The sequence below is a fragment of the Pinus tabuliformis genome, chromosome 8 (genome assembly GCF_031772625.1).
Source record: "Pinus tabuliformis cultivar Carrire ecotype Pingquan chromosome 8, CPIR1, whole genome shotgun sequence".
Lineage (NCBI taxonomy): Eukaryota > Viridiplantae > Streptophyta > Pinopsida > Pinales > Pinaceae > Pinus > Pinus tabuliformis.
In genome coordinates, this window is record NC_142294.1 from 1681845367 (window position 1) to 1681870657 (window position 25291).

At 41.6% G+C, this 25291-nt stretch overlaps 1 protein-coding gene across 3 annotated transcripts in view; it reads right to left on the reverse strand.

Annotated features, from left to right (window-relative positions):
• Positions 1–25291, reverse strand: part of LOC149242691 (uncharacterized) — a 406135-nt gene that overhangs the window by 328848 nt on the left and 51996 nt on the right. For 2 of the 3 annotated variants that reach the window (XM_089374305.1, XM_089374304.1), the window contains exons 2-3: positions 2128–2281; positions 364–538 (exon numbers count right to left, since the gene is read on the reverse strand). In XM_089374305.1, the coding sequence (XP_089230431.1) occupies positions 364–538; positions 2128–2281 (329 nt within the window). Of the gene's footprint in view, positions 1–363; positions 539–2127; positions 2282–2458; positions 2630–25291 lie in introns of all 3 variants that reach the window. The other variant, XM_089374306.1, reaches the window with a different exon arrangement.

The following is a 25291-nucleotide window of genomic DNA, read 5'->3' on the forward strand; positions in this document are numbered from 1 at the left end:
TGAATTTGGCAGACTAGTTTGAAGAAGAGAACAATCAAGGGAATCAATAGACTTTCAAGAAACTCAAGGTTATCAATGAAATTATGTAAGAAAAGAGGTAACTTCTGGCAAAACAGCGCAGCTGGAGAAGAGGCTCAAAGGCCATCCAAAAGAAAAGAAAAACCTCATATAAATGGATCAAAATAGCTTTTTCATATTAATAAATATATAAAGAGTAAAAACATGGAACCAAAAGAATCCAAAGCTTCGAAAAGGATGCAACTTAACAAATAAGAATATAAAACAGAAATGGTAGTGCCGAAAGAAACGATCCAATAAATGCATGTGGACAAACATAAACAGAGTTAAAGTTTGAAACCTCACCTGTAAAAGAATCCCAAAAGAGACAGATAGCCTGTAATCGCTCTTGCCATTAATAGGCGCCAAACATGAGGCAACCCAAACAATGGTTGCCCAGTCTTTCTTAACCAGATGAACGCAGCAACAAGGATGACCGCACACCTTATAAATATTATTTCATAAGACGGAGCTGATGTGGCTGTTCATATAAAAAGTAAAATTAAATAAAATCCCATTAAAGCCTTGGATATTTATTTTTGCTATAACGTTACAAACATCTAGAAACCAAGAATGATAGTTACTAATTCCAATATACTGGTCCAAGACATAACTTCAAGAGTAGAACTGACCATGTTTGGTCATATGCAAGGCACCAACAAGATCATATTTACATGCACAAAAAAGCATTATCTCATGCAGACCTTGCACATGATTTACCATCTAACACATCTCATGTCCTACATCTCCCAGGACCCAAGCAACCATATTCATTAAGGGGGAGTATGAAGGGTTAACTCCAACTTGTGATATTTAATGAATACTTTGTACTATGTTCGTGAGGAAGACTATGCATAGAACTCTACATATGAATCAAAGATGAGGACAAGAAGAGGTAGGGATGAGGATCTAATAAAATCAGTTGAGAGATTTAATGAGAGATTATTGGAGATAGCTATGTGTGTGGCTGAACAGAATATCTAATTATGACATAGTTCGTATGGTCATGTAAACCTGTATAAAGGGACCAATTGTATTTAAGTAAGACACACAGGAATAGATTAATTGAATGGAACTGCCCCTTCCAAGGTTTAATGAGAGTAAACTCCCAGTGTCACTTATGCCTTTGATTGTTTTGTATGCTGTGAATCGGAAACTACTCAAAAAATTAGGTTGCAATGCAAAAGCATTATATAAGCCCATCAGAAAACAATTGTACATAATTATCTAGAATAAATTAAGAAATGTGAGATAGAAGAACACTTCAATAGTAGAGCTAGAATAAATTAAGAAATGTGAGATAGAAGAACACTTCAATAGTAGAGCTAAGTGCAAGAAACCATTAAAATTTTGACTAGAACAAATAACATAGTATTATGATGTTATCTATCCTGCACTGTCAATAAAGTATAACAAAATATATGCAAATATGAGCATAAGTATATAACGTGTAAGTTACAACATTATGAAATAGAAATGTGTGAAAGTTTATATTACTAGAAAATAGACAGATAACAACTTGCGGACTGCTTTGATAAACATAAACTCAATCATCACTTTTATATAATCATAACAGAAAAAAAGACTTAAAAAAGAAATACAAGTCCTTGGCTATATAAGTAATCAAATGGAAGCATCCCCACCATTTAAAACTGCCATAGAGGACTTGAAACAAATCCAGGAAACCTCCTTCACTAGGCCCATTTATAAACAAAAGCCTTCTAATTCCAGTCTACACAGAACAACTACGAGAATTCTTCACTAGGTTTCTTATCAAAGAAATGTCTTTTCCCTGCAATCTAGTCATTCATGGATTTTTGTGGAAAATTAAAAAGCATCAACAGCAGCTATGAAAAATAAACAGGCATAATAATATACACAAAATTCTATAAAAACACAGACAAAAATCAAACTATCCTTGGCTTGAACTTGAATAGCTAATTACAACTTTACACTTCAACACAAAAATCAAATACTTTCCTGCCAAAGACCAAAAATATGGAAAGACACATACACGTGAACAAAGAAACGGACAAATAATGCAAGGTAGTTTTGAGGTGTACTACGGACCTGCAAAAAGCTCCACAAAAAGCCCCATTATGCTATACATAAGTGATGAAAGAGCCATACAAACCATTCCTGAGTATCTTGATCCACCCCATGCCCATATAAGAAATTCACTCAAGGCTGTGTAATCTGCTTCCAATGGTTTGCTCCTTCTTTCCTGCCAAAATTGCAAATGCCAAGTACATTGTATATTGGTTCTATTTAAATAACATTTAAAATGTGTAACATGCAGATAGAATGAAATGCTAATTGACATAATAGCAAGAAACTTTAAAGTAAGAGAATTAATAGGATGGTTTGGTAAGAAATAAAAAGGAATTAGGTTCATACTGACCAATATCACTTAAAGATGTTATTCAATTCTATTGACAACAGATCGTAGCTCCTTGAATTCCTGACACTTCAGAGAAATAGCAATTCACTCTAATGAACTTGAGGAATGATTGGGATCAAGTCCACTTCATGGAGTCACTCATTCTTTCTAATTATCACTTACCAAGTTTTCCTGCAGAAATTCACTTTGGTAAGACACTAGGTGTGTGCCACTATTCATAGTCATATGACTCAACTTAGCAAATAACACAGCAAGACCAGAAAGTAAGAGTATGACTCAGAATCTACAAACACTCGACAATTAGGTAATAATAAAATCAAAAGGGGAGATATTTTTCATTAGTATAAAACTTGATGAATATATACTTCCAATTATCAATATAAACAATATTTACAATCCAAATATTAGCCTAGATAGTACACACTACATGTAATAAATGCCATGGATGATGGACCATGGCATGAAACAAAAAATGTATGAGTTGAGAACGGGAAGCAGAAGCCTCTAGCATGATGTTAATGTTGATGCACTCAACCAAGTGAAGTCCTCAACTGCAGATGTTGGCTTCCAGGTCACACTGATCCAATTTGATGTTTTATCAACCTCATTCAACTCGATTTCACAATCTCGATTGTTTGTTGCTAATATTGAAAAAATATTAAATAAACCAAAGAACACAAAAAAGCAGAATCTGGATTTGAAGAAAAAAGAATCTCGACTCCAATTTTCAACCTTGCAACACTTTAATGTGGAATCAGACATTGTAGTGAATACCAAATCATCCAACCACTTCTGCACTAATTGATTATGTTTTTCAGAGTGTATATGCTTGCACTTGCTCTAGTTACTCTCACAGCTGAATGCACAATGTGTCAAACTCAAGACATAGAGATCAGATCTCTAAAGATCAAGAGTGTTGCCACTCAAGTCCTCCTACCACACATCAACCACACATAGCATGCCCTATTACATAATGATAATAATATATCAAAAAGCATGATTCGAAATCCAATAATCAAAAGAAATCAAGATCGAAATTTAAAAAAAAAAATCAAGGTGCATAGTTATATCCAATGACTTGAACATACACTCATAGAAACTCATCTAGACCAAACATGCTGAAATTCATCTAGACCAAACATGCTGAAGATCTCTGCAGCTAGCCTCTCAAATGCACTCCAAAAATCGGATTTTGAAACCGTCAGAAAATGAGCAATATTTTCCACTACAGGACACGTAACAAGCATGGTTGATGCAGCGTAAAACACCTCACCAGCCACCTAATCAACCACCAACTCTTTAGCCAGAGAATCACTGTTGGTTGAAACTCAGTCCATATACCAGATACTGGTTACAACTTCAAGAAGTTGTCCTCTTCTACACCTAAGTAAGAAAATGTTTCAAAATTCACAAACTATGTCTAGATAAAGATAAGATCAAATTAAGTTTATTAATGTCCAACAAATGACCAAAAGTACGTCAACAGGACTGCTCAATACATAAGTGGCAGTACAAAGGGGGAGTGTGAAGGCCAGTCCTATAACAATAATAAACAAAACTATCTCTATTGCACAACTATTACAATGCCAAAGGGAAACACAATGCTCTGGAGCCAAGTGCAAGGGAAAAAACCTCAATGATCCAGATGCCTATCATTGGACCAAGGAGAGAAGGGGTCAACCTCTAAAATTGAGTGTGAAGCTCTCCTATCATCTGAGGCAAAAGGAAAGAATCTATGTGTAGAAATCTAGCAAGAGGAGTTGGATCCAACTCATGGCCTGTCTCTATAAGATAAGATAATTTTATTAATGTTGAACAAATGATCACAAAAGTTGGTCAATGAGACTAAAGAATACAAGCAATATGAATATAATGTCAGCGTGCAAGCACAGCCCCTAGAGAATGCTGAAAATAACATAAGGAAAGAAAAAAAGAAACCTACAGTAGTACAGCCTCAAAACGCATGCATAGAACCATCACAAAGGTACAATGATACAAAATAATAAGTGAGTTTGTCCATGACTCAAAAAGTGGACATCTAAAGATCTTCTATCAAGAGAGAGAGAGAGATATCTGACAATGAAGCCAATGATGTCAATGTCTCTTGGCTCTAATGGTTGCGGGCAAAGGGGGGTGAACTGGGCACTGGCTCACTGTTAAAGGCCTCTGGAAGCATCGGGGGGGTCCAGCTGTAAGATCCAGAGGTGGGATGTAGGAGCGGGGGATACTCCTAACATTCTAGGTCAAAACAAAGAAAATCTGAAGAGATCTCTAGATGGTCCTCTAGAACTGGGAGGTTATCTGGAAAGTGTGAGGTGCCCTGCTCTATATCTGTTTGGCACTAATCACCCTAATGCTCCAGGGATGTGTGGATTGGTGTATGGTTTAGCACCTCCAAACTGGTCTCCATGATGTTGGTCGATCTCCCAGAAGGGGTAGGGGAGGGGGAGGAGAGACTCGAGGTCTAAAAATTCTACAGTATAGTGCACTCTAAAACTCTGTTCGCCGCTTGTTGCTCTGATCTGACAGATCAACATGAAAGTATGAGGTGTTGTTAATTTTTCTTAGGGTTATATTGTTCTTTGCTTTAGATAATTGCAATCGCTTATTCTTCACATATTGTATCCACCCCATATTATCATAATGCCATAACAACAATAGCAATTATATAGAAAGAACAATAACATCAATACTGCAGTGGAACATAAAAGAACAACAAAAGAAAAGCATGCACAAAGGAGACACCGAGATTTGGTCAGAGAGCAGAGCAACATCCCCACAAGGGGGGAAACCAGGAATTCAATTCTTCTTCTTCTATTAGATATTCAACAATTGTTCAGTTGAGATACAACGTACATCCATGGAGAGACAACATCATTACATTACACCTTCAAGGCCAATCCAAAACAGTTCACAACTTCATTTGTGAACTAAGTAACATCTGACTCAATCTTCATCATGTCACTGTCATCTAAGTACATAAGGTAACTGCCATCATGTCACGTTATTGACATCACTGTCATTATCAAGTAATTTGCTGCCATCACAAGTTGCTGCAATAAAACACTGTCAACAAAGACAGGCCTCCAGGATAGTCATATAATGTTGCTGCTTTATGTCAAGGATACCAGACATAATAGGGTTGTTGTCAAAGTCACCAAATACTAGGTCACTGCCATGTTGAAGTGAAGCCATCACTACCACTGTCACACACTGTTGTCAAATGCTGATGTACTTAGATTAGGTCACTGTCCATGATGGCTTTCCAACAGAATCTCTACTATTGTTTATTATCAAAGGAATGTTATATATATGGGATTACTGTCAACATTGGTTCACAGTCTCACATAGGGCACTGTCTTACATCAGAGTTATCATCCATATCAAAACATTACTAAGCATACTGCCCAACCAATATAATAGATATTGCTCCAAGATCACAGATCAGTACAAATAGTAGAACAATCCAAATAGGCAACAAATGCAAGCCATTAAAAGGTAACATGGTGATACCAATGGAAACAATGTCAGTAAATATAGGATAGCCACTGAATATATACCATATGATATATCGATGCCACTCTTCAGAAAAATAGGATGCCAAAGATTATAAGTGATATCTTGCTACATAGAACAGAAAGCGAGCCATATACAAACCACTGAGAACTGAGCAATTGAGCAAGAGTACAAATGGAAGATCTGAGCTACAGGACATCTGAACCCCAACAAACACAAATTATATAGTGATCCATAAAACTGCAAGCTTCAGATGTATGATCAAACCACAGGAATGACGAAAACAAAATCAATAGATATACTGTGAATCTTAGAGCAATCGAACCATAGTTTAGAAAAAATGAAACCACATATGTATCGGTGCCACCGAGCGAAATTTGATTTATTCTGAACCACGGATGGATAGATACAGACCACAAGCGAGGCACAGATGTGGGCCTTAGTGCAAACAACTGAAGTGCGGGTTTCCAGAGAGAAGCGAGATTTAGTGATACGCGGACCATAGAATAAACTCACCTCAAAGTAAGATCTTTTGATGAGATATCTAATATGAGACTTCATGGCTAAACTTATATTATTCGATGGGGACTCCTTTGTGAGGCCGACTCAAACTTTAAGAGGGAAATTTTTAATTTAAGTTCAAATTTTGTTTTAATAAAAGAAATATATCTTTTTCCATTGTCAAATGGTCATAATAATAATAATATATTTCTTCAAATTGAATCTTCTTTGACCAACGAAAAATCTTCTTTTGTGGCACAAGGTTTTGCGTTTGGGGATTAGGGTTTCCTTGAGGGACATTCGTCCCGACGCTGCCCAATTTTCAGCAGTGATCATCTTGGTCATCCCAAGATGGGGCATGGCCTATGCAATTGAGATCTATGGTTGAAGACCTCCCTGATGAAGAGGTCTAGGTACCTCTAGGCCTAATATCAAAAGAAAGTAGAGAGGGAGCCCCCCAAGTTCCTATAGAAGTAGTGATAGATTTCTATGATCAGGGTCACCTCACCTAAAAATGAGGCGCATCTCTCTCTCTAGCTCCTATAGGTGGCACATATAGCAGATCCTATCAAACCATGTCATATGGTGATTTGTCTCCATACAGAGTCAATGAGTTGTGTTACCGCTCAAACTAGAAGGCATCCTAGGAGGGGATCCTATAGAGCAACTACTAGGCCAAGTGGCAACAATTGATCAATAGGCCACTGTCACCTCAACTAAAGCTCCCTGCTCTTTACGGACTTTCACCAATGGGAGGAGTCCCGATATGAGAACAACTATGAAAGATAGATCAGTGATAGGATGTAAAGTGATTCCAAAGGCTTACTCACAAGAGAGGCTCAAATGACAAGTTCACTTGCTTTAGAAGCAAGATGTGTGGCTTTCTAAGAAGGGCTAAGAGGATACCTTGATCTAAGGTTGAGAGGTATTTCTTGATATGAGGTTCCCTAAACCAAAGAATCCTAAAAATATAATCTTTCTAAGCAATCCTTGTGAAATTGGAGTTACAGGTTGTGGGACCACAAAGAAGCCCTAGTGGGCCCAAACGAGATCAAGGTTTTGGGGTTGAATAACAAACTTATGGACTTGACCAAGTTGGGGTGGAGAAAGGATCAAAGGAATTAGATTTCTCTTGAGATTTGAATGCAATAACCCCAATGAAGTCACTAACACAAGGAACCGCTAGGGCTTGCAATATCTTGAGATTCCACTGTCGGATTGGTCTCAAATTAGGAGGACCTCTCAAAAAGACACCAGTGCAGTTCTTGACCAATCTTCAAGGATTTTGGATGGCTAGAAAGAATTTCGTGTGATTCCCTAGGAGGCCTACTAGGGTTAGGGCTTAGAAAAGGAGAAAAGGTGAAAAGCAATTTTCTTTTGATGATCACCTAGGACTAGAACAATGCCTAGCCTATTGGGAGAATGAAGTCTAATGAAATCAATGTTTAGAGATGCTTATTCCCAAACAAGGAGTTCCCTAGCAACTAGGTTACTTAGGGAAATTTATACTTCTTTATGCTACAAATTGATGACTTATCAAGGCAAATCATGAACAATCATGTACCCCTAGGACAATAATTCACCGTACTTCACAATAATCATATGAAAAATCCCTCACAAAGGCAAGATTAGCAACTTCACATTTGCATTAAGGCAACTACACCAGCTTCATGATCTAAAATATTTCATAGATCATTAAACGAGACAAAGTACAAGACAAACATGAAAAAGAGTACTCACAAGTACAGCAAAATTATTCCAATCATCAAAGTGCAAGAAAACCGAAGCTCCAAGACAATGATTAAGCTCTTCCAAACATCGAAATGCATTAAGAAACCAATTCGTCCATCAAAAGGCTAGAGTGAAAATCCTAGAAGAAACAATGATCCAAATCCAAGTGATGATCAAATGGAATGATCATCACATCAATATATATCCTCCCAAAGGGGTTCGATTTGCCTAATAAGGCCTAATAATGCCCCTACTAATAAAATAATGTGCCAAAATAACATCTCTTAGGGACAAGCCCACCAAGATAGCTCCATAATACAACAATAAGCCTCCCAAGAAAGCAAAATAATAGATACAATAGGTCAAAGGGCCATTGAAGAGGCCTAATGGAGTCCAATGTGTGCCAAGATGAATAAATGAGCTCCAAACATAGTGATCAAGGGGTTGGCCCCTTGATATCCAAGCAAACAACTTGTGGTGTCCCCAAGTGGCTATGGGGGCACAAAACATCCTCATGGGTCTCCAAATGGATCAAACAAGCCTATATCCCATCTGTAAGGGCTAGAAGAATGGTGCAAGCCCTCCCATTGTCTCCTGCAGTGAGACACATCCTCATTTGGGCCTTGGATCAGCTACCAAGTGTGTGGTGCAAGAGTGGAGTCGATTAGGCAAGGTGGTCCAAGTGCATCATCATCGTCCAAAAGGTGGAACATGAGCAAGCAAAGGTGGAACAGAAGGATCCCAAAGTGGCAATCTCCTCTGAGTTATGGGGGATATTGATGGCTCTCAACGCTCACCCTACAAATGTCAATATGACCCTCTGGAGAGCTTGGACGCTGCATAGGGAGACCAAACCCAAGACGAAGACCCACCTGCAATCTTGTATAAGATCCAATGCATCCCCACCTTCCAGTACAACAGATCATTAGTGCAATTGAGTAAATAAGCTTACAAATCATGGAACCAAGTGAACATTTCATGGTGGCACGCCCTTCCATAGTGGGCTTCAGAACGTACAAGTGTCTCCAAGTTCAAGAAGAAGGTTATCCAAGGACGCTATTAGATGGTTTCAACCACCAAGGGGGTGACGTATCCATGATACATCCATCAAATGGCAAGTGGCATGTGATATAATGGTGGAACGAAATGGGGCATCAGGGGAAGGCTCCAAGCCACATGCCGCAATATAAGGGTAGCCATAATAAGGGAAGCCCAAACTTGGGTGTATGAATGTAGGCGAAAGCAATTGTGGTACATGAGTTAACCTAGCCTTTGTTTTTCCACCTTTCTTCATAAACCTTTGCCTTTTATTACTTTTTCTTTTGTAAGTGCTTGGGGCTCCAGGGAATGAGAGCATGATGTGTAGGATATAACAGTGAATACCACTTTAAGGTGGGGCAGTTCATCGCCCTCTAAGGGTTGGGACAATCACGGGTTGCTAAATGATGTAAGGGGTTAATATGAGGGGACCCTAGGAACCAGGGTGATGGCCATGATGAAAGGGGTAGAGCTCATGTTTGGCTTTTGGACACGTGCAGAATTTGTATGTCCTGACCATCTTTTGCATTTCATTATGTTACATTTCCTGTTGAGAGTGACCAAATTATGCTTTTTCTTTTATGCTTTTTCTTTTTTTTTAGCTACATCAACCTTTGGGGCTTCGTTCAAAGCCCGACCCAAAGTGTGGACAAGGGAAAGGGGAGGCTAACTCCTTGTGGACCCAATGGAAAAATGTGGACCCAGATGGCAAATATGGTGAATGGGGTTATAATGAGCAGAGGGGAGTGATGTATATAGTGTCAAGAAGCGGGACCACGCAACCAAAATTGGGGTTTCCCATGTAGTGCCACCCCTAAAGCTAATAGCCAATAAAGGAGATCCCATGGAACTGGGATACAAGGCTAGCCATCAAATTGGAGACGAGTATAAACCAAGCCCACTCTTTCCGTCGAACCCCCGCACCAATCCATGCCCAAGAGTGCCTATGGTAAGTAAACAAAATACCCAACTACACAATGAAAAGCCATGCCTTCGGGGTTGGAAGGCCCGCCTTCAAACATACGATCATGACAGATGGGCAAGGGACCATATCGCTAGCTCAAGTGGCGGAAATAGTGGCACATTGAGCTAGCTAGTGGTTGCAAGGAGTTGTTGATTGTTGGTTGAGGACCATATAGGAGAAAAATTTCTCCTATGGATACCACGAATGTATGGTGGGTAACATTTGGCTCCAACTGGGACATGATCTCTCAGAAGAGTGCACGAATGTACTTGAACAAGGAGGTCATGAGAACACCAGCAATCTCTTGGGACCACAGACCTGTTACTTGCACATATCAAAGATCAAGCACACAAGGTGGCATGTTTTTGTGGTGTCTTACGATCACCAATGCTTAATATTAGGCCATAAAATCAACAAGAAATAAAAATATATTCTAAATGCTATTTTTATATAAATGCAGTTAATCTATCATGATAATATCATATGATGGTAGCTCTAATGAGAAAATCAACATGCAATGCATCCTACCATAACATGCATATAATTTCAGGCAAATATTGTGCAATCATAGAGCTAGTGCAACCAACATATCATTAGATCAATATAAATATGCTTACTTATATGATTATTCATGTGGTAGGTACCAAAGCCAACGTAGAAACAATCACATGGAGGATGATGCGAGTGGGAGGCGGGAAAGTATGATATCCATATGACGTAGAAAGGGGTCTTGGATGAGGGGAGGGGCACCATTTTAGACCTCCAGAGCCTTTCTTGCAGGCACAAAATGGATGAATGAATGACCAAGCTCAGGAACTCCCTATCACGATCATTGTTCATAATATTATGCTTTGTGGATGCCGCAAGGTCATGATGGGAGGGGAAAGGATACTGAGGCAAGGAAGAAGCGCAACAAACAAGTTGCTCAATGTGATGGTCACATTGGAGAAGAGCAATGATGGTGTGCTCATAATCTTGAGGGTGTGTTTGAGGAGCTAAAATATATCCAACGAGGGGCCCTTTCTTGACACTTTACTCAGGAGGGGGAAGGGCTTATAGTCATTTGAGATCATATGAAAAGGGGTGAGGGAATCACTTATGGATGACTCAAAATGGTGAGCAAAAAGGAAAGGTGATGGGGAAGGTGAAGTGTTATATTTACCAGGCCTATTTTTCTCAAAATCATAACCTAAAGACTCATCAATGTCAAGGGAAGGGTCCTCAAGTGGTTTGAGTATGCTCTTGGAATCACAAGGCAGACAAGAAGCAACAAGGGCCCTATCGATTTCATCATCATTAGTATCAGAAAATAGGGTTTTCCCAAAAAGGAGGATCGGTCTCTTCTACTTTCCCTCTTTCATGCAAGGGAAAATAATTATCCTCCTTCCCAAGTGTGTCGATGGATATGTCATCACAATCATCACAAATAACACCTGATAGAAAGGGAAGACCAATCTCAACTTCATCCTCCTTGTCGGTGTCATAAATGGGAGCACAATCAAATTGAGCACCAACGATTTCCTATTTCTCCCTTTCAACACGTAAGTAATCCTTAATGTCAACTTCCAAGGGACTAATCGGATCACCTTCCCCAAGGTTCTCAAAGGAAGAATCATCAAGAGTGATATCCTTGGGAAAGGTAAGGTTAGCCTCAACTTCAATTACCATAGATTCATTCTCCTGATCACATGTTCTCAAGATCATCTTTATCATCATTTTCATCATGTGGACCCATGGAGAACTCATCTTCTTGCTCATCATTTAGATTCCCAAGGTCTTCTCCAACTTCTTCCTCTTGACCAATGAAACCTTCTCTTTGGAGGGAAACCTCTAAGTTTTCACAAGCAGCTTCATTAGTTTGGAATTTTGGCCCCTTATACTTCATGAATTTGTTGATCAAGTCGACAAAAGATGAAAAGCTTTCAAGCTCACATGAATCAAGCCAGCCTTTTTTTCATCTCCAATAGCGGCAATAAATAACTCAATGAGGTTGTCTTGATGAACCACATTCATTTCGGAAGCATGCATGAGAAGTTTTGCTATGTGGTCAATTGTTGTACATGGATCACCAACAAATTGTGGCATATTTTGCATGAATTTTCAATCTAGGCCATTTGGGTATCTTGGGACCCATGTGATATCCAAAACAGGGAATCATTCATGAAGTATTTTGACAACCATTGATCTTTATATATTGATAATGTGGGAGTCGCCAGGGTGAATAAAATTACCTCAACTAATGCTTGGTTCACCATACAAGCATTGACTTTAAAGATCAATGAGGAAATAGGGCCTCGTTCCTCCAACGGACTCGCCAATAGATGTGTCAATATTTTCCTATGGGAAACAAGACACACGCCTTATGTCCCCAACAACGGCGCCAAAAATGTTACCGCTCAAACTAGCAAGGGTCCTAGGAGGGGATCCTATAGAGCAACTACTAGGTCAAGTGGCAACAATGGAGCAATAGCCCACTGTCACCTCAGCTAAAGCTCCCTACTCTTTACAGACTTTCACCAATGGGAAGAATCGCGTATGAAAAGAACCACTAGGAAAGATAAATCAATGATAGGATGTAAAGTGATTCCAAAGGCCTATTCACAAGAAATACTCAAATGACAAGTTTACTTGCTTTAGAAGCAAGATGTGTAGCTCTCTAAGAAGGCTAAGAGAATACCTTGATCTAGGGTTGAGAGGTATTTCTTGATATGAGGTGCCCTAAACCAAAGAATCCTAAAATGATAAGGTTTCTAAGCAATCCCTGTGAAATTGGAGTTACAAGGTTGCGAGACAACAAAGAAGCCCTAATTGGTCCCGGTTTTCCCAAAAAATGTCATTTAGAGCCTCAAAACAACTCCGGAAGTTCGGGACCCGAAAAACTGCCAAAATAGTAAATTGTGAAAACTGAAAGAAACAATGGTGGGGGTCCAAGTGGAATAGGCGGGTGGCCACTGATATCCACCAAGATCATTCTTTCCCCCTTAGGAAGCAATGGTCCCCATTGCATTGAATTCCTCCATGAAATGAGGAAACTTCTATTGAACTTGGTCCTTGGTGAGCCACTTGCCCTGGTGAAGGAGTTGGCCTGCTTTGACACCTCAATATAGTTGGATCCTTTGTTGTCGGGTGTTCTTGATCTACGTCTCCATGATCCGATCAGTTGTGGCTTGTTCCATGCAATCTGGATTTAACTCTGTAGGTGTGAGTTGTTTTGCAATGTCTGATGTGTCTAACAATGGTGGGAAGTATGGTCAAAGGCTGTCCACATTGAAAACTGGGTGCAAGCCAAGGAATGGGGGAATGCTAAGCTCAAATGCATTGTCTCCCACAGCCTTGGTAATGGTGTAAGGACCATATTGGATTGGTCTGAGTTTCCAATAGGCTCCAGTAAGGCGTTCCTTCTGCAAATGCAACCAGACTTTATCACCCACCTGAAACTTGTGTGGCACCCGATGTTGATCATGTCGTTGCTTGTACTTGGCGTTTGATTTCTCCAGAATGTCGCGGACCTGTTGGCGGATATGTTGGATGTGCTCAATGAAGTTGTTTGCCTTATCGGCTTCGGACTGGACATGAGCTGAATCTGCCTGAATAGCTGCAAATGGTATGGCCACATCAATGGACATACTGGCTGGAATCCCAAGCCCACCTAAAAAGGGTTGTGGCCAGTCAAGCTGTGGAGAGCCCGGTTATAGTTGTGTTCGACATAGGGGAGGCTCTCATCCCATGTGTGTGGATGCTTTGAGTTGTAAATGCACAAAATGTGTACGATCATCCTGTCGACAACCTCTGTTTGGCCATCGGTTTGGGGATGGAAAGTTCTGGACTTAGTGAGCTTAGTGTCCAACATCGACCAGAGACTAGACCAAAATGCACCGAGGAACTTGTTATCCCGATCTGAGATGATAGACTGTGGGATCCCAAAGTGTACCCACACTCATTCAAAGAAGAGTTTAGCAGTGGCTTCTGCTGTGATATTCTTCTTGCAGGCCGCCATAATGGCCATCTTCGAGAATTTGTCGACGACCACAAAAACATAGTCGTTGCCATGCTTAGTAGAAGGAAGGCCCGACATGTAATCCATGGAGATGGATTCCCAAGGTCGACTAGGGGTAGGCAACGGAGTATAGAGGCCTTGCTTCTTGATGGTCGGTTTGGTAATGGCGCATGCAGTGCAGGATCTGATGTACTTCCCAACATCCTGTCGAAGATTCGGCCAATAGAAATACTTCTGCAATACTGCCACCGTTTTCTCGACCTCGAAATGCCCAGTGGCCTGACTGTAGTGCGCTTCCTAAATCATCTTGGCACGCTCGCTTGAAGGAACACAAATGTGTCCCAGGTGGCATAACAGGGCATCCTAGAAATGAAAATCTGGAACTTGTTGACCCTCCAAGAGCGTCTGGTATGTGTGGCCGAATTCTGGGTCGCTTTTGTAGAGAAATGGCCAATCAGAAGTCTCGTGCTCACACGAGTTGAGTACGATGGTTAATGCCATGATCGGTGGTCGACTGAGGCAGTCTGCAACATCATTGGTGTTTCCCTTCTTCTACTTGATATTCAAATGGAACCGTTGCAGGTATGTGGACCACTTCAGATGGCAATCATTCTGCCACTTCCCTTGCACCTGTATGAATTGCAGCAGTCGGTGATCTGTGTGGATGACCGTTTCCTTCTCCAAAATGTAATGCTTCCATTGTCGGTAGGTCTGCACAATGGAATACATCACTTTGTCATAAGTGGGATACTTCCAAACTGTGTCTGGAAGTGTGTCATTGTGATATGCCACTGGATGCCCCTATTGAGTAAGCACTGCCCCAATAGCATAGTCAGAGGCATCTGTCTCGATCTCAAATGGTTGTTGCAAGTCTGGTAATGTGAGCATTGGTGCAGAGCAGAGGTGATGTTTCATCTCTGCGAATGCCTTATGTTGAGATTCAAACCAAAAGAATTTTGCTTTTGCTCCTCCCTTGGTGACTTGACTCAAGGGCCAAGTGACATGAGAGAATCCCAACACGAACCTGCGGTAGAAATTGGCAAGACCCAAAAAGTCGTGAAGCTCTATCAAAGTAATTGGGGTTAGCCTATCCTGAATGACTTCGATCTTGGCTGGATCCACATGCACCCCCCGTTCATCAATAATGTATCCCAGATACTGAACCTGGGTCATGCCAAAAGTGCATTTCTCCAAACTGGCACACAGCTTGTGTTGCCGCAGTGTTTGGAGAACCTGTCAGATGTGGTGGAGGTGCTCTTCCCATCTCTGGCTGAAGATCAGGATGTCATCCAAGTATACCACTACAAATGAGTTGGTGAATGGCCGCAAGATGTCATCCATCAGCCTCATGAAGGTTGCAGGAACATTCATCAACCCGAAAGGCATAACCAACCATTCGAAAAGGCCCTCCTTGGCTTTGAAGGAAGTCTTCCACACATCGGAGGATTCAATTGGTACCTGGGGATATCTGGACTTCAAGTCGATCTTGTTGAAATATTTAGCCCCCTTGAGTTGGTCCAGAAGGTCATCAATCCATGGGATCGAGTACCTATTCCAGACAGTGATCTTGTTCAGTGCCCGATAGTTGATACAAAGTCTCCAAGTCCCATCCTTCTTTTGTACCAACACAATCGGGCTCCCATAGGGCGATGAACTCGGTCAGATGTGACCTTTCTGCAGCAACTCCTGAATCTGCCTCTTGATTTTGTCGTTCTCCAGAACGGAGCACCGATAGATTGGTCCATTGGGAAACGGCGCACCTGGAGTCAAATCGATGGAGTGCTTGCCCTGACAATGCAGAGGCACCCCTGCGAGGGAGGTGAAGATGTCCTCGTACTCCTCCACAACCTTGTCCATCTGTTGTTGTCATGCGGAGGGGCCCTGTCTGGAGGTCGTGGCCACCATCTTCTTCTTTCCCTAAGGGCATATCATCAAGAAAACAAATTTCCCAGTTTTGGAAATGAGCTTACTGCATTGTTTTGCAATAACCAAAGAGATGACAGTGGTAGGCAGTGCTACCTCCGATATCATGTACAACTTATTTCCCAAAGTAACAATAACAGCGCGAGGATTGACTCATACATAGCATGTCGCTTCCACAAGTATGGTTGGCCTATTAATACATCACAAGCATCAAGGGGAGCAATGTCAGATAATACCTCATCCGTGAATGGCTTGATGTTGTATACACTCATTGTTAACTCACGCGAAGATCTCGTCCTTGGTGAAGCCACCTGATGGTGTACGATTGTCGGTGTGCTGTCGTCGGTAAGCCCAACCGCTTCACGACCTCTGCCGAAATGAGGTTCTTTTGGCTCCCGTTGTCGATAATGAACTATAGCGGGGAACCCTTTACCCACATCTGGGAGTGGAAGAGGCGCTCTTCCTCCTCTGGATCTTCGAGTTCCTCCTTCTGGATCTTCCTAGTGGCAATGGTGGCGTTGGGCTCCGCATCGATAATCTGCTTCCCTTTGTCATTCACCTTGTCAGGATCTGACTCAGAGTCGGAACATGCATATGATTTCGAAGCCTTCAACTCGGCCACCAGTGGCTGCTTGGCTCAACAGTCACTTGTGTTGTGAGTGGAGCTCCTATGGAACTCAAACCACTTTCTCGTGTCCTTCTTCAGCTTCGCGATGTTGTTCTTTGCTTGCGACTTTGGCGGCTTGTCTTGAGCCGCCCCGTCTTGGCTTTGCCCTTTGTTCTGTGGTTTGGGGACACCTTTCCCTTGCTTCGGATTCGCAGATCCAAAGTCTCGCTTCTTCTATTTAAACTTCTGCTCGATCTTGACGGCGTATCGGTACATCGTGTCATGCGAGGAGATGTCCAGGAACTCCATCTCGTCCTGGATGTACCTCTGTAGGCAGCCGGAGTACTTGAGTACCAAATGCTTCTTAGAATCCTCGATACCCAACTTCGTGCCTACAGTATGAAAAACATTGGTTAACTATGGCACATCTTGGCCGCTTCCCTGCCACAGTGTTGTCCACTTTATATATTTATCCTCATAGCTCCCGACAGGGTAGTACTGCTCCTTGATGGCATCCCGGAACGAATTCCAAGTGGGTGCGGCTGAAAACAGTGAGGTCGTACTTTCATCCTTCTGCTCACAGTAGGTTTCCCACTAGTCCTTGACGTGGGGGGCAGCTTTGAGAAGAGCAAAAGTAATCTTTTCTCGGCTAGAAAAATTATGAACAGAAAAATATCCTTTTAGCAGATTTAACCATTTATCTATAGCGTCTGCATCTATTTGGCCCTCAAATATGGGAATGTCAAAGTTTACTTGTACCTTAAAAGGAGTGGAGCCTCCAGAGTGGCTGCTGGATGTGGATGCGCTGCCGATGGGCAACCATTGAAGGATTTGGGCAAAGTTATCCATCATCGCGTTCCTTTGTTTCTCGAGGGCCTCCTCGAGCAATATTTTGATAGGATCTCTGCCCCTTCGTCTTTCTTTTCTTCCCCCATGGGCGGTCGTTGGAGTTTGCGAGGTTGATCTTGCAAAGGTTCAACCAGATCGAGCCCTAACTCCTTATATCCCAACCGCTCTGATACCACTGATCCAGATTTAAACAAGAATGCAACAAATTATAGATATAAAGATTAATACAAAGATGCAGTAGAAATAACACTTCATTTCATTAATATCAAATACTGAAATATGCTTACAAACAGAATGGAAATAAGACTAGCTCGGGCAATGGTAGCTTATCTCTGAGAAGAGATGTGGCGGCTACATGCCTCTGAACTATGTTACAATGAGGCTCAAAGGCCTATTTATTATTGAGAAACAATAGAAAACCCTAAACATCCAAAAACCTAACCCTAGGAGATGAAGCGCCAAACTATGGGCCCCGTTTGGGTAAATTGGTACATCAACTTCTCCGGTCATAACTTTGGCATACAATCTCTGTTTGACACGCACAATACCTCGTTAGAAAGATCTAACCGAGGAGTAAACTTTTGAATGACCAACATTTGTGAACAACTCATGTTGGTCCCGGTTTTCCCAAAAAACGTCATTTAGGGCCTCAAAACGGCTCTGAAAGTTCAGGACCCAAAAAACTGCCAAAAATAGTAAATTGTGCTACAAATAAGGAAACTGAAAAACTGAAAGAAACAATGGTGGGGGTCCAAGTGGAATAGGTGAGTGGCCACCAATACCCACCTAGATCAACCAAGTTGAGTGGAGAAAGGATTAAAGGAATTAGATTTCTCTTGAGATTTGAATGCAATAACCCCAATGAAGGCACTAACCCAAGGAACACTAAGGAGAAAAACGGTCTTTGCGCTAGGGGCTTGCAATATCTTGAAATTCCATTATCGAATTGGTCTCAAATTTGGAGGACTCAAAAAGACCTCAGCACAGTTCTGGACCAATCTTCAAGGATTTTGGATGGCTAGAAAGAATTTCGTGTGATGCCCTAGGAGGCCTACTAGGGTTATGCCTTAGAAAAGGAGAAGAGGTGAAAAAGTATTTTTTTTAATGATCGCCTAGGACTACTCACAAGTATAGCGAAATTATTCCAATCATCAAAGTGCAAGAAAATCGAAGCTCCAAGACAAGAATTAAGCTCTTCCAAACAACGAAATGCATTAAGAAACCAATTCGTCCATCAAAAGGCTATAGTGAAAATCCCAGAAGAAACAATGATCCAAATTCAAGTGATGATCAAATGGAATGATCATCACATCAATATATATCCTCCCAAAGGGGTCTGCTTTTCCTAATAAGGCCTAATGATGCCCCTATTGATTAAATAATGTGTCAAAATAACGTCCCTTGGTGACAAGCCCACCAAGATAGCTCCATAATACAACAATAAGCCTCCCAAGAGGGAAAAATCATAGATACAATAGGTTGAAGGGCCATTGAAGAAGCCTAATGGAGTCCAATGTGTGCCAAGATGAATAAATGAGCTCCAAACATAGTGATCAAGGGGTTGGCCCCTTGATATCCAAGCGAACAACTTGTGGTGTCCCCAAGTGGCTATGGGGGCACAAAACATCCTCATGGGTCTCCAAATGGATCGAACAAGCCTATATCCCATCTGTAGGAGCTAGAAGAATGGTGCAAGCCCTCCCATAGTCTCCTGGGGTGAGACGCACCCTAATCAGAGACCTAGATTAGTTGCCAAGTATGTGGTGTAAGAGTCGAGCCAGTTGGGCAACGTGGTCCAAGTGCATCATCATCGTCCAAAAGGTGGAACATGAGAAAACAATAGGTGGAACTGAAAGATCCCATGAAGTTGCAATTTGCTCTGAGCTATGCTGGACACCCGTGGCTCTCAACGCTCGCCCTACAAATGCCAATATGACCCTCTAGAGTACTTGGGCAGCGTATAGGGAGACCAAACCCAAGACAAAGACCCACCTGCAATCTTGGGTAAGATCCAATGTGTCCCCTGCTCCCTCTGCTCGATATGGCAATGGTTGACCTCCCGAAAGGACGAGAAACTCTAGGTATGAGGAAACTAATGTTGTAGGAAATCAAAAAGAATTTTATCTTATTTCCACCCTCGCTACTACCTCTCTTCCAGAGACTTTGAATCATTGGTTGATTGATGTTGGTGCCTCAAGCCACTTCACTGGGTACAAGGAGGCCCTCTCAAATTTCATTGAAAAGAAGACTAATTTGGAGATCATACTTGGAGACAATGCCACCTACCCCGTGAAAGGGATAAGGATTGTCACTCTTCACTTAAATCAAGGTCAAACCCTCCATCTACAAGAAGTATTGTATGTACCCAATTTGAAGAAGAACATGGTGTCTACTTTTGCGATGGAAGATAAAGGCTTCAAGGTAGAATTTATTGATGGAAAGGTACATATCTGGCAAAGAAACCCTAAAGATGCATTTACACTTGATTTACACTTGGATTCCTCTATCAAGTTGGAGGAAGTCCCTTGGGAGATTTGACTTGTGATACTTCTCCTAAATCTGAATTATGGCATCGAAGATTTGCTCACCTTCATTACAAAGCCTTCCCTGGGGTAAGGAAGATGGTCATAGGTATGCCCAAATTCAACATAGATCATGAAGGTGTTTGTCAAGGTTGTGCAACTGGAAAACATATAATGGGACCATTCCCTTCAAGTGAAAGTCAAACTACCGACATTCTTCAATTGGTCCATTCTGATCTATCTAGTATGTTGCCCATAACATCATTAGAAGGATACTTATACTATGCAATTTTTGTGGATGAATTCTCTCTCAAAACGTGGATCTATTTCTTGAAGAAGGACAAAGTGCTCAAATGGCTCCATTCCTTCAAAGCCTTAGTTGAAAATCAAACAGGGAAGAAGATAAAAATATTGAGGACTAATAATGGAACCAAATATGAATCAAATGAATTCAATGACTATTGTAGAGAGGCTGAAATTAAGAGGAAGACCACCACTCCATATACTCCTGAGCAAAATGGAGTTGTTAAAAGGAAGAATCGAACAATCATAGAAGCTACCGTGTTATGCTCCATGACCAACCCCTACCGAAGTTCTTATGAGGAAAAGTTGTCAAAATTGTCGTATATGTTCAAAATAAGAGCCCACATCAATCATTAAACTTCAAGGCACCCGAAGAAGTTTTCACTGGTAAGAAACCTGATGTTTCTCATTTTAGAATATTTGGATGTCCCATGTATTTTCATGTTCCTAAAGAGAAAAGAAACGAGTTAGAAGCAGCTGGGAAGAAAGGAACATTTGTGGGCTACAATGAAACTTCGAAGGCATATAAAATCTATGTGTCTGGTCAAAGAGAAGTGGAAATAAGCTATGATGTCACTTTCGATGAAGACTTTGCCCTTGGGAAAGCCAGAGATCTCCCTATCCCAAGGAAGGACAATAATGATGTTGCAAGAAAGAAGGATGAATCTCCAACAAATGAACTAATGCCCGATGTTAAAGGCTCGATGGATCCCATTGATCCACCTCCTAGTGATCCCTCTACTTCAAGGAAAAGACCTTTGTGGCTCAATTTTCAAAGACACTCTCGAAGATGTTGAAAGACATATTTCTCTAAGAGGGACATTTCACGAAAGTAAGAAGTCGAACTGGTATCAAGGGTACTTAAAGTTAGCAGCTATGAGTACTAATGTTCAATCTGAGTCATGTACGTTTGAAGAAGCCGTGAAACACCAAATATGGAAGAATGCGATGAATGAGGAGTACAAATCAATCATGAAGAATGATGTATGGGATGTGGTTCCTAGACCCAAGGACAAGTTTGTGGTCACCTCTAAATGGCTTTACAAAATCAAAGATGGAGTTGATGGTAGTGTTGAAAATACAAGGCCAGGTTCGTTGCTCGAGGCTTCCCTCAAAAGGAAGGAGTGGACAATGACGAGATATTTGCACCAGTTGCCCGATACACCACTATCCGATCTATTATTGCTCTCACTGCCTCTCAAGTATGGAGCCTACACCAAATGGACGTTAAGACTACTTTCTTACATGGCTCACTTAAGGAGGAAGTCTACATAGAACAACTTGAGGGGTTTGAAGTACAAGATTGAAGGACACATGTATGCAAGTTGACGAAAACCCTCTTTGGGTTGAAGCAAGCCCCTAGGGCTTGATATGAGAGGATTGATAACTATCTTATGAAGTTGAGATTTACAAGGAGTGAAGTTGATCCTAACCTATATTTCAAGGTTGAAAAGGACATGTCTCTCATTTTGGTCCTTTATGTAGACGACCTCTTTTTGACAGATGGAGACCCTCTCATTTATCAATGCAAGAGAAAGTTGGCTTCTGAGTTCAAGATGAAGGACCTACATCTTAATTCCTAGGCTTGGAGGTCTGGCAAAAGCCAGGTGAGATTTTCATCTCTCAAGGAAAATATATTTTAAAGTTGCTCGAGAGATGTGGGATGGTGGATTGCAAGTCTATGTCTACTCCAATGGAACTCAATTTCAAGAAGCTATGTGGAAGTGTTGCTGGGCCCAAATTGGCAAATCCTTCTGAGTATTAACAACCATAGTATTCAAAACCGGCCTAGCTAACCGGTTACCGGTCTAACCGGCCAGTTAGCAGGCCCACCGGTTGAAACCGGCCAAAAGACCCAGTCAGAGGGGTGACTTCGCCAAATTTTGCAGCTAACCGGTCCTAACCAGCGGGTTTAGGACGGAACGGCCGGTTAGGAGGCACACCCACCGTGAGCCCAAAAAGCGACTTTTTGATTGTGTTTTAGGGGTTTTGGAGGGAAACTAAGGGTGCTTTCCCTCCGAAAACACCCTCTCCGAGCCTTAAGAGGCCCCTCTCCCTCTCATTCGTCTCACACATCTCATTTGGAGTGTTTGCGAGTTTGCTTGGGAGCTTGGAGAGTGTTGAGTTTTTGCTGGAGTAGTGGAACAGCAGAGTTTAAGCTAAGTAGTAGTCATCATGCCTCCAAAAGCCAGAGATACTGCATGGGCTCATTGTGATATGATTGATGGCAAAATGATCTACAAATATTGCCAAAAATCCATTCAAGGAGGGGATATTAACAGGTTCAAGCAACATTTGGATGGGATAGGAGGCCATGTAAAGCCATGTGGAGCACCAAATGAAATAATAGGGCATATTAGGGTAGAATACCTTCAGAAGTTTGAGACTCAAGTCACTGAACCAATAGAGAAGTTTGTGACTGCAAAGTTTGGGAGTCGAGACTCAACCAACTGAGTTTGATCATGATAACTCATGAGAAGTTTCAAGTGATAATGTTGACCACTATTATAGTATTATCATATATGTAGACTTGAGTCTTGTAGTGAGCCACTGGCCCCATAGTTTGTAGGCTTTGTTTTTGCACTCTAGAGGCCATTTAGAGCCTCATTGCTTATGTATTTTGTCGATGATATGTATTGCACTTGGTGCCATTTTGATATATTCACCTTTGCATGGTATATAAATGAGCAATCTTTGCATATTTTGTCTCTATTGGCTTAGAATCATGGTTTTAAATCTTAAAAATAGTTTTTTCATTAAAAATTAATTATTTAATGTATTTTTCTAAAACCAGTTCGTTTAGACCAAACCAGTCCCGGTTAGACCGGTTCCGGTCGGTAAACCGGTTCATTAGGTGGACCGGTCCGGTCACTGGTTCCGGTTTTAAAAATACTATTAACAACTTGTGGGGGTCCTCATGTTCTTGCTAAACTCTCGTCCAGATATATGCTTCACTGTGAATACATTGAGTCAATTTATGGTCGAGCCTCATCACATACATTGGATTGCTGCTAAGAATCTCTTGAGATATCTTCTTGGCACAATCAACTATGGTTTGAGATACACTGCAAGGAATTTGAGGCTACATGGGTATACTGATGTTGATTGGGATGCCAGTGTCGTGGTTCGTAAAAGCACGTCTGGATGTTGCATCTCATTAGGGTTTGTTTCAATATCTTGGATGAGCAGGAAGCAGAAATCGGTTGCTTTAAGCACTGTCGAGGCCAAATACATTGCCGCTAGTATGGCCTGTTGTGAAGCTGTTTGGTTGAGGAAGCTCTTTAGTAAGCTATTTGAGCATGTGTTGGATATTACCGTGATCTATTGCGACAACCAAAGTGGGATTCGCCTTTTTGAGAATCCCATGTTCCACGACCGCTCCAAGCACATTGATATCAGGTACCACTTTATCCTGGATATGGTACAGCGGGGAGAAATAAGGCATCAACACATCAAGACTGATGATCAAGTCGCAGATATCCCCACGAAGCCCTTAGGGAAGGTCAAATTCTTAGCCTTCCGAGAGAGACTTGGAGTCGTGGAAAGAACCTCCTATGATGGTCCCGCTTGAGTTGGACACTAAGCTTTGGGAGCTTCTAGGGGCTTGGGGTACTTCTTGGAGCTATGAGCGACCATAGGGTGAGTGATTCACCTTCCTCTATTGGTGCGCTATGTACAGGGTGAGTGGTTCACCTTCCCCCGTGATACCCATGATGGTTGACATGTGTGTAGGGTGAATGGTTCACCTTCCCCTATGTATGATGACATGTGTGTAGGGTGAGTGGTTCACCTTCCCCTACGATTGACATATGCATAGGATGAGTGGTTCACCTTCTCCTATGGCATATGGGCAGGATGAGTGGTTCACCTTCTCCTGTTGATGCCCCAGCATACATCCTACCCATGTAGTCCGGGACTCATGGGAAGTACCTCTCATCTGGCCAATGAGTTGGGAAAAGTGGATAGGGACCATAGCACTACCAATGGACGCATTATGTACTATCGTACTCCCTATGTCTAGGATGCATGATGTTCAACAACTTGATCTGGGATCAACTAAGGTTCTACCTCTGGACTGACTTTTGTCAGTGGAGAGTGGTAAGGTCTTGTGACTCACTCTCGATCAATTCTTCTTCATTATTACATCATGGTTCAGCAGAGCAAAGATGGGATGACAGAGACGATACATGACGACATGATGGCATGATGATCAATAATGACAGATGGATTGGTAGGTGGAATTCTCCCTAGTTGAGAGGGAGTGTTAAATTTGGCAACTAGAGCCAAATTCCACCTTGGGGCAGCTCATTTGATGGAGATGATAATTGCATTAAATTCATCTTTTCGAGAGGACCAAAATTGATATAAAGATCATCCAATTTGGACAAGCGGAAGTGTGATTTTGAATTTATGCCCACACATCTGCAAATTGTTCAGGTCGACCACATCAACATGTAGGCTCAAGAAGCCCAATGGACGTGTCTCTTCACCCATAGCAAATTGTATAAATACAAGTGACCTCTCACCTCATTTGGCATCTTCATCACTCACACATTCTCTCTCTCTCACATTGGTTCATACAACATTGGGCATTCTCTCTCTCCCACGTGTGGCACAAGGAGGACGAAATTTCAAACTGGATTGTAGCGCCGGAAATCTTAGGAAATTTTGTAGTTTGACCAGCGTTGGCCGAAACCTTCCAGGGATCATTTGACTTCGCTTTTTTGGGGTTATTTCTATCTCAGCAAGCCGCATATTTTGGCACAGAAACCGAGGCATTTTGTGTCATTTGACCGCAGACCTAATTACATGTTGACTGCAGATTTCAAGACAGCAATTTGACCGAGTTTGACCATTGACTTTGTCGTTGTTTTGGGTTGAC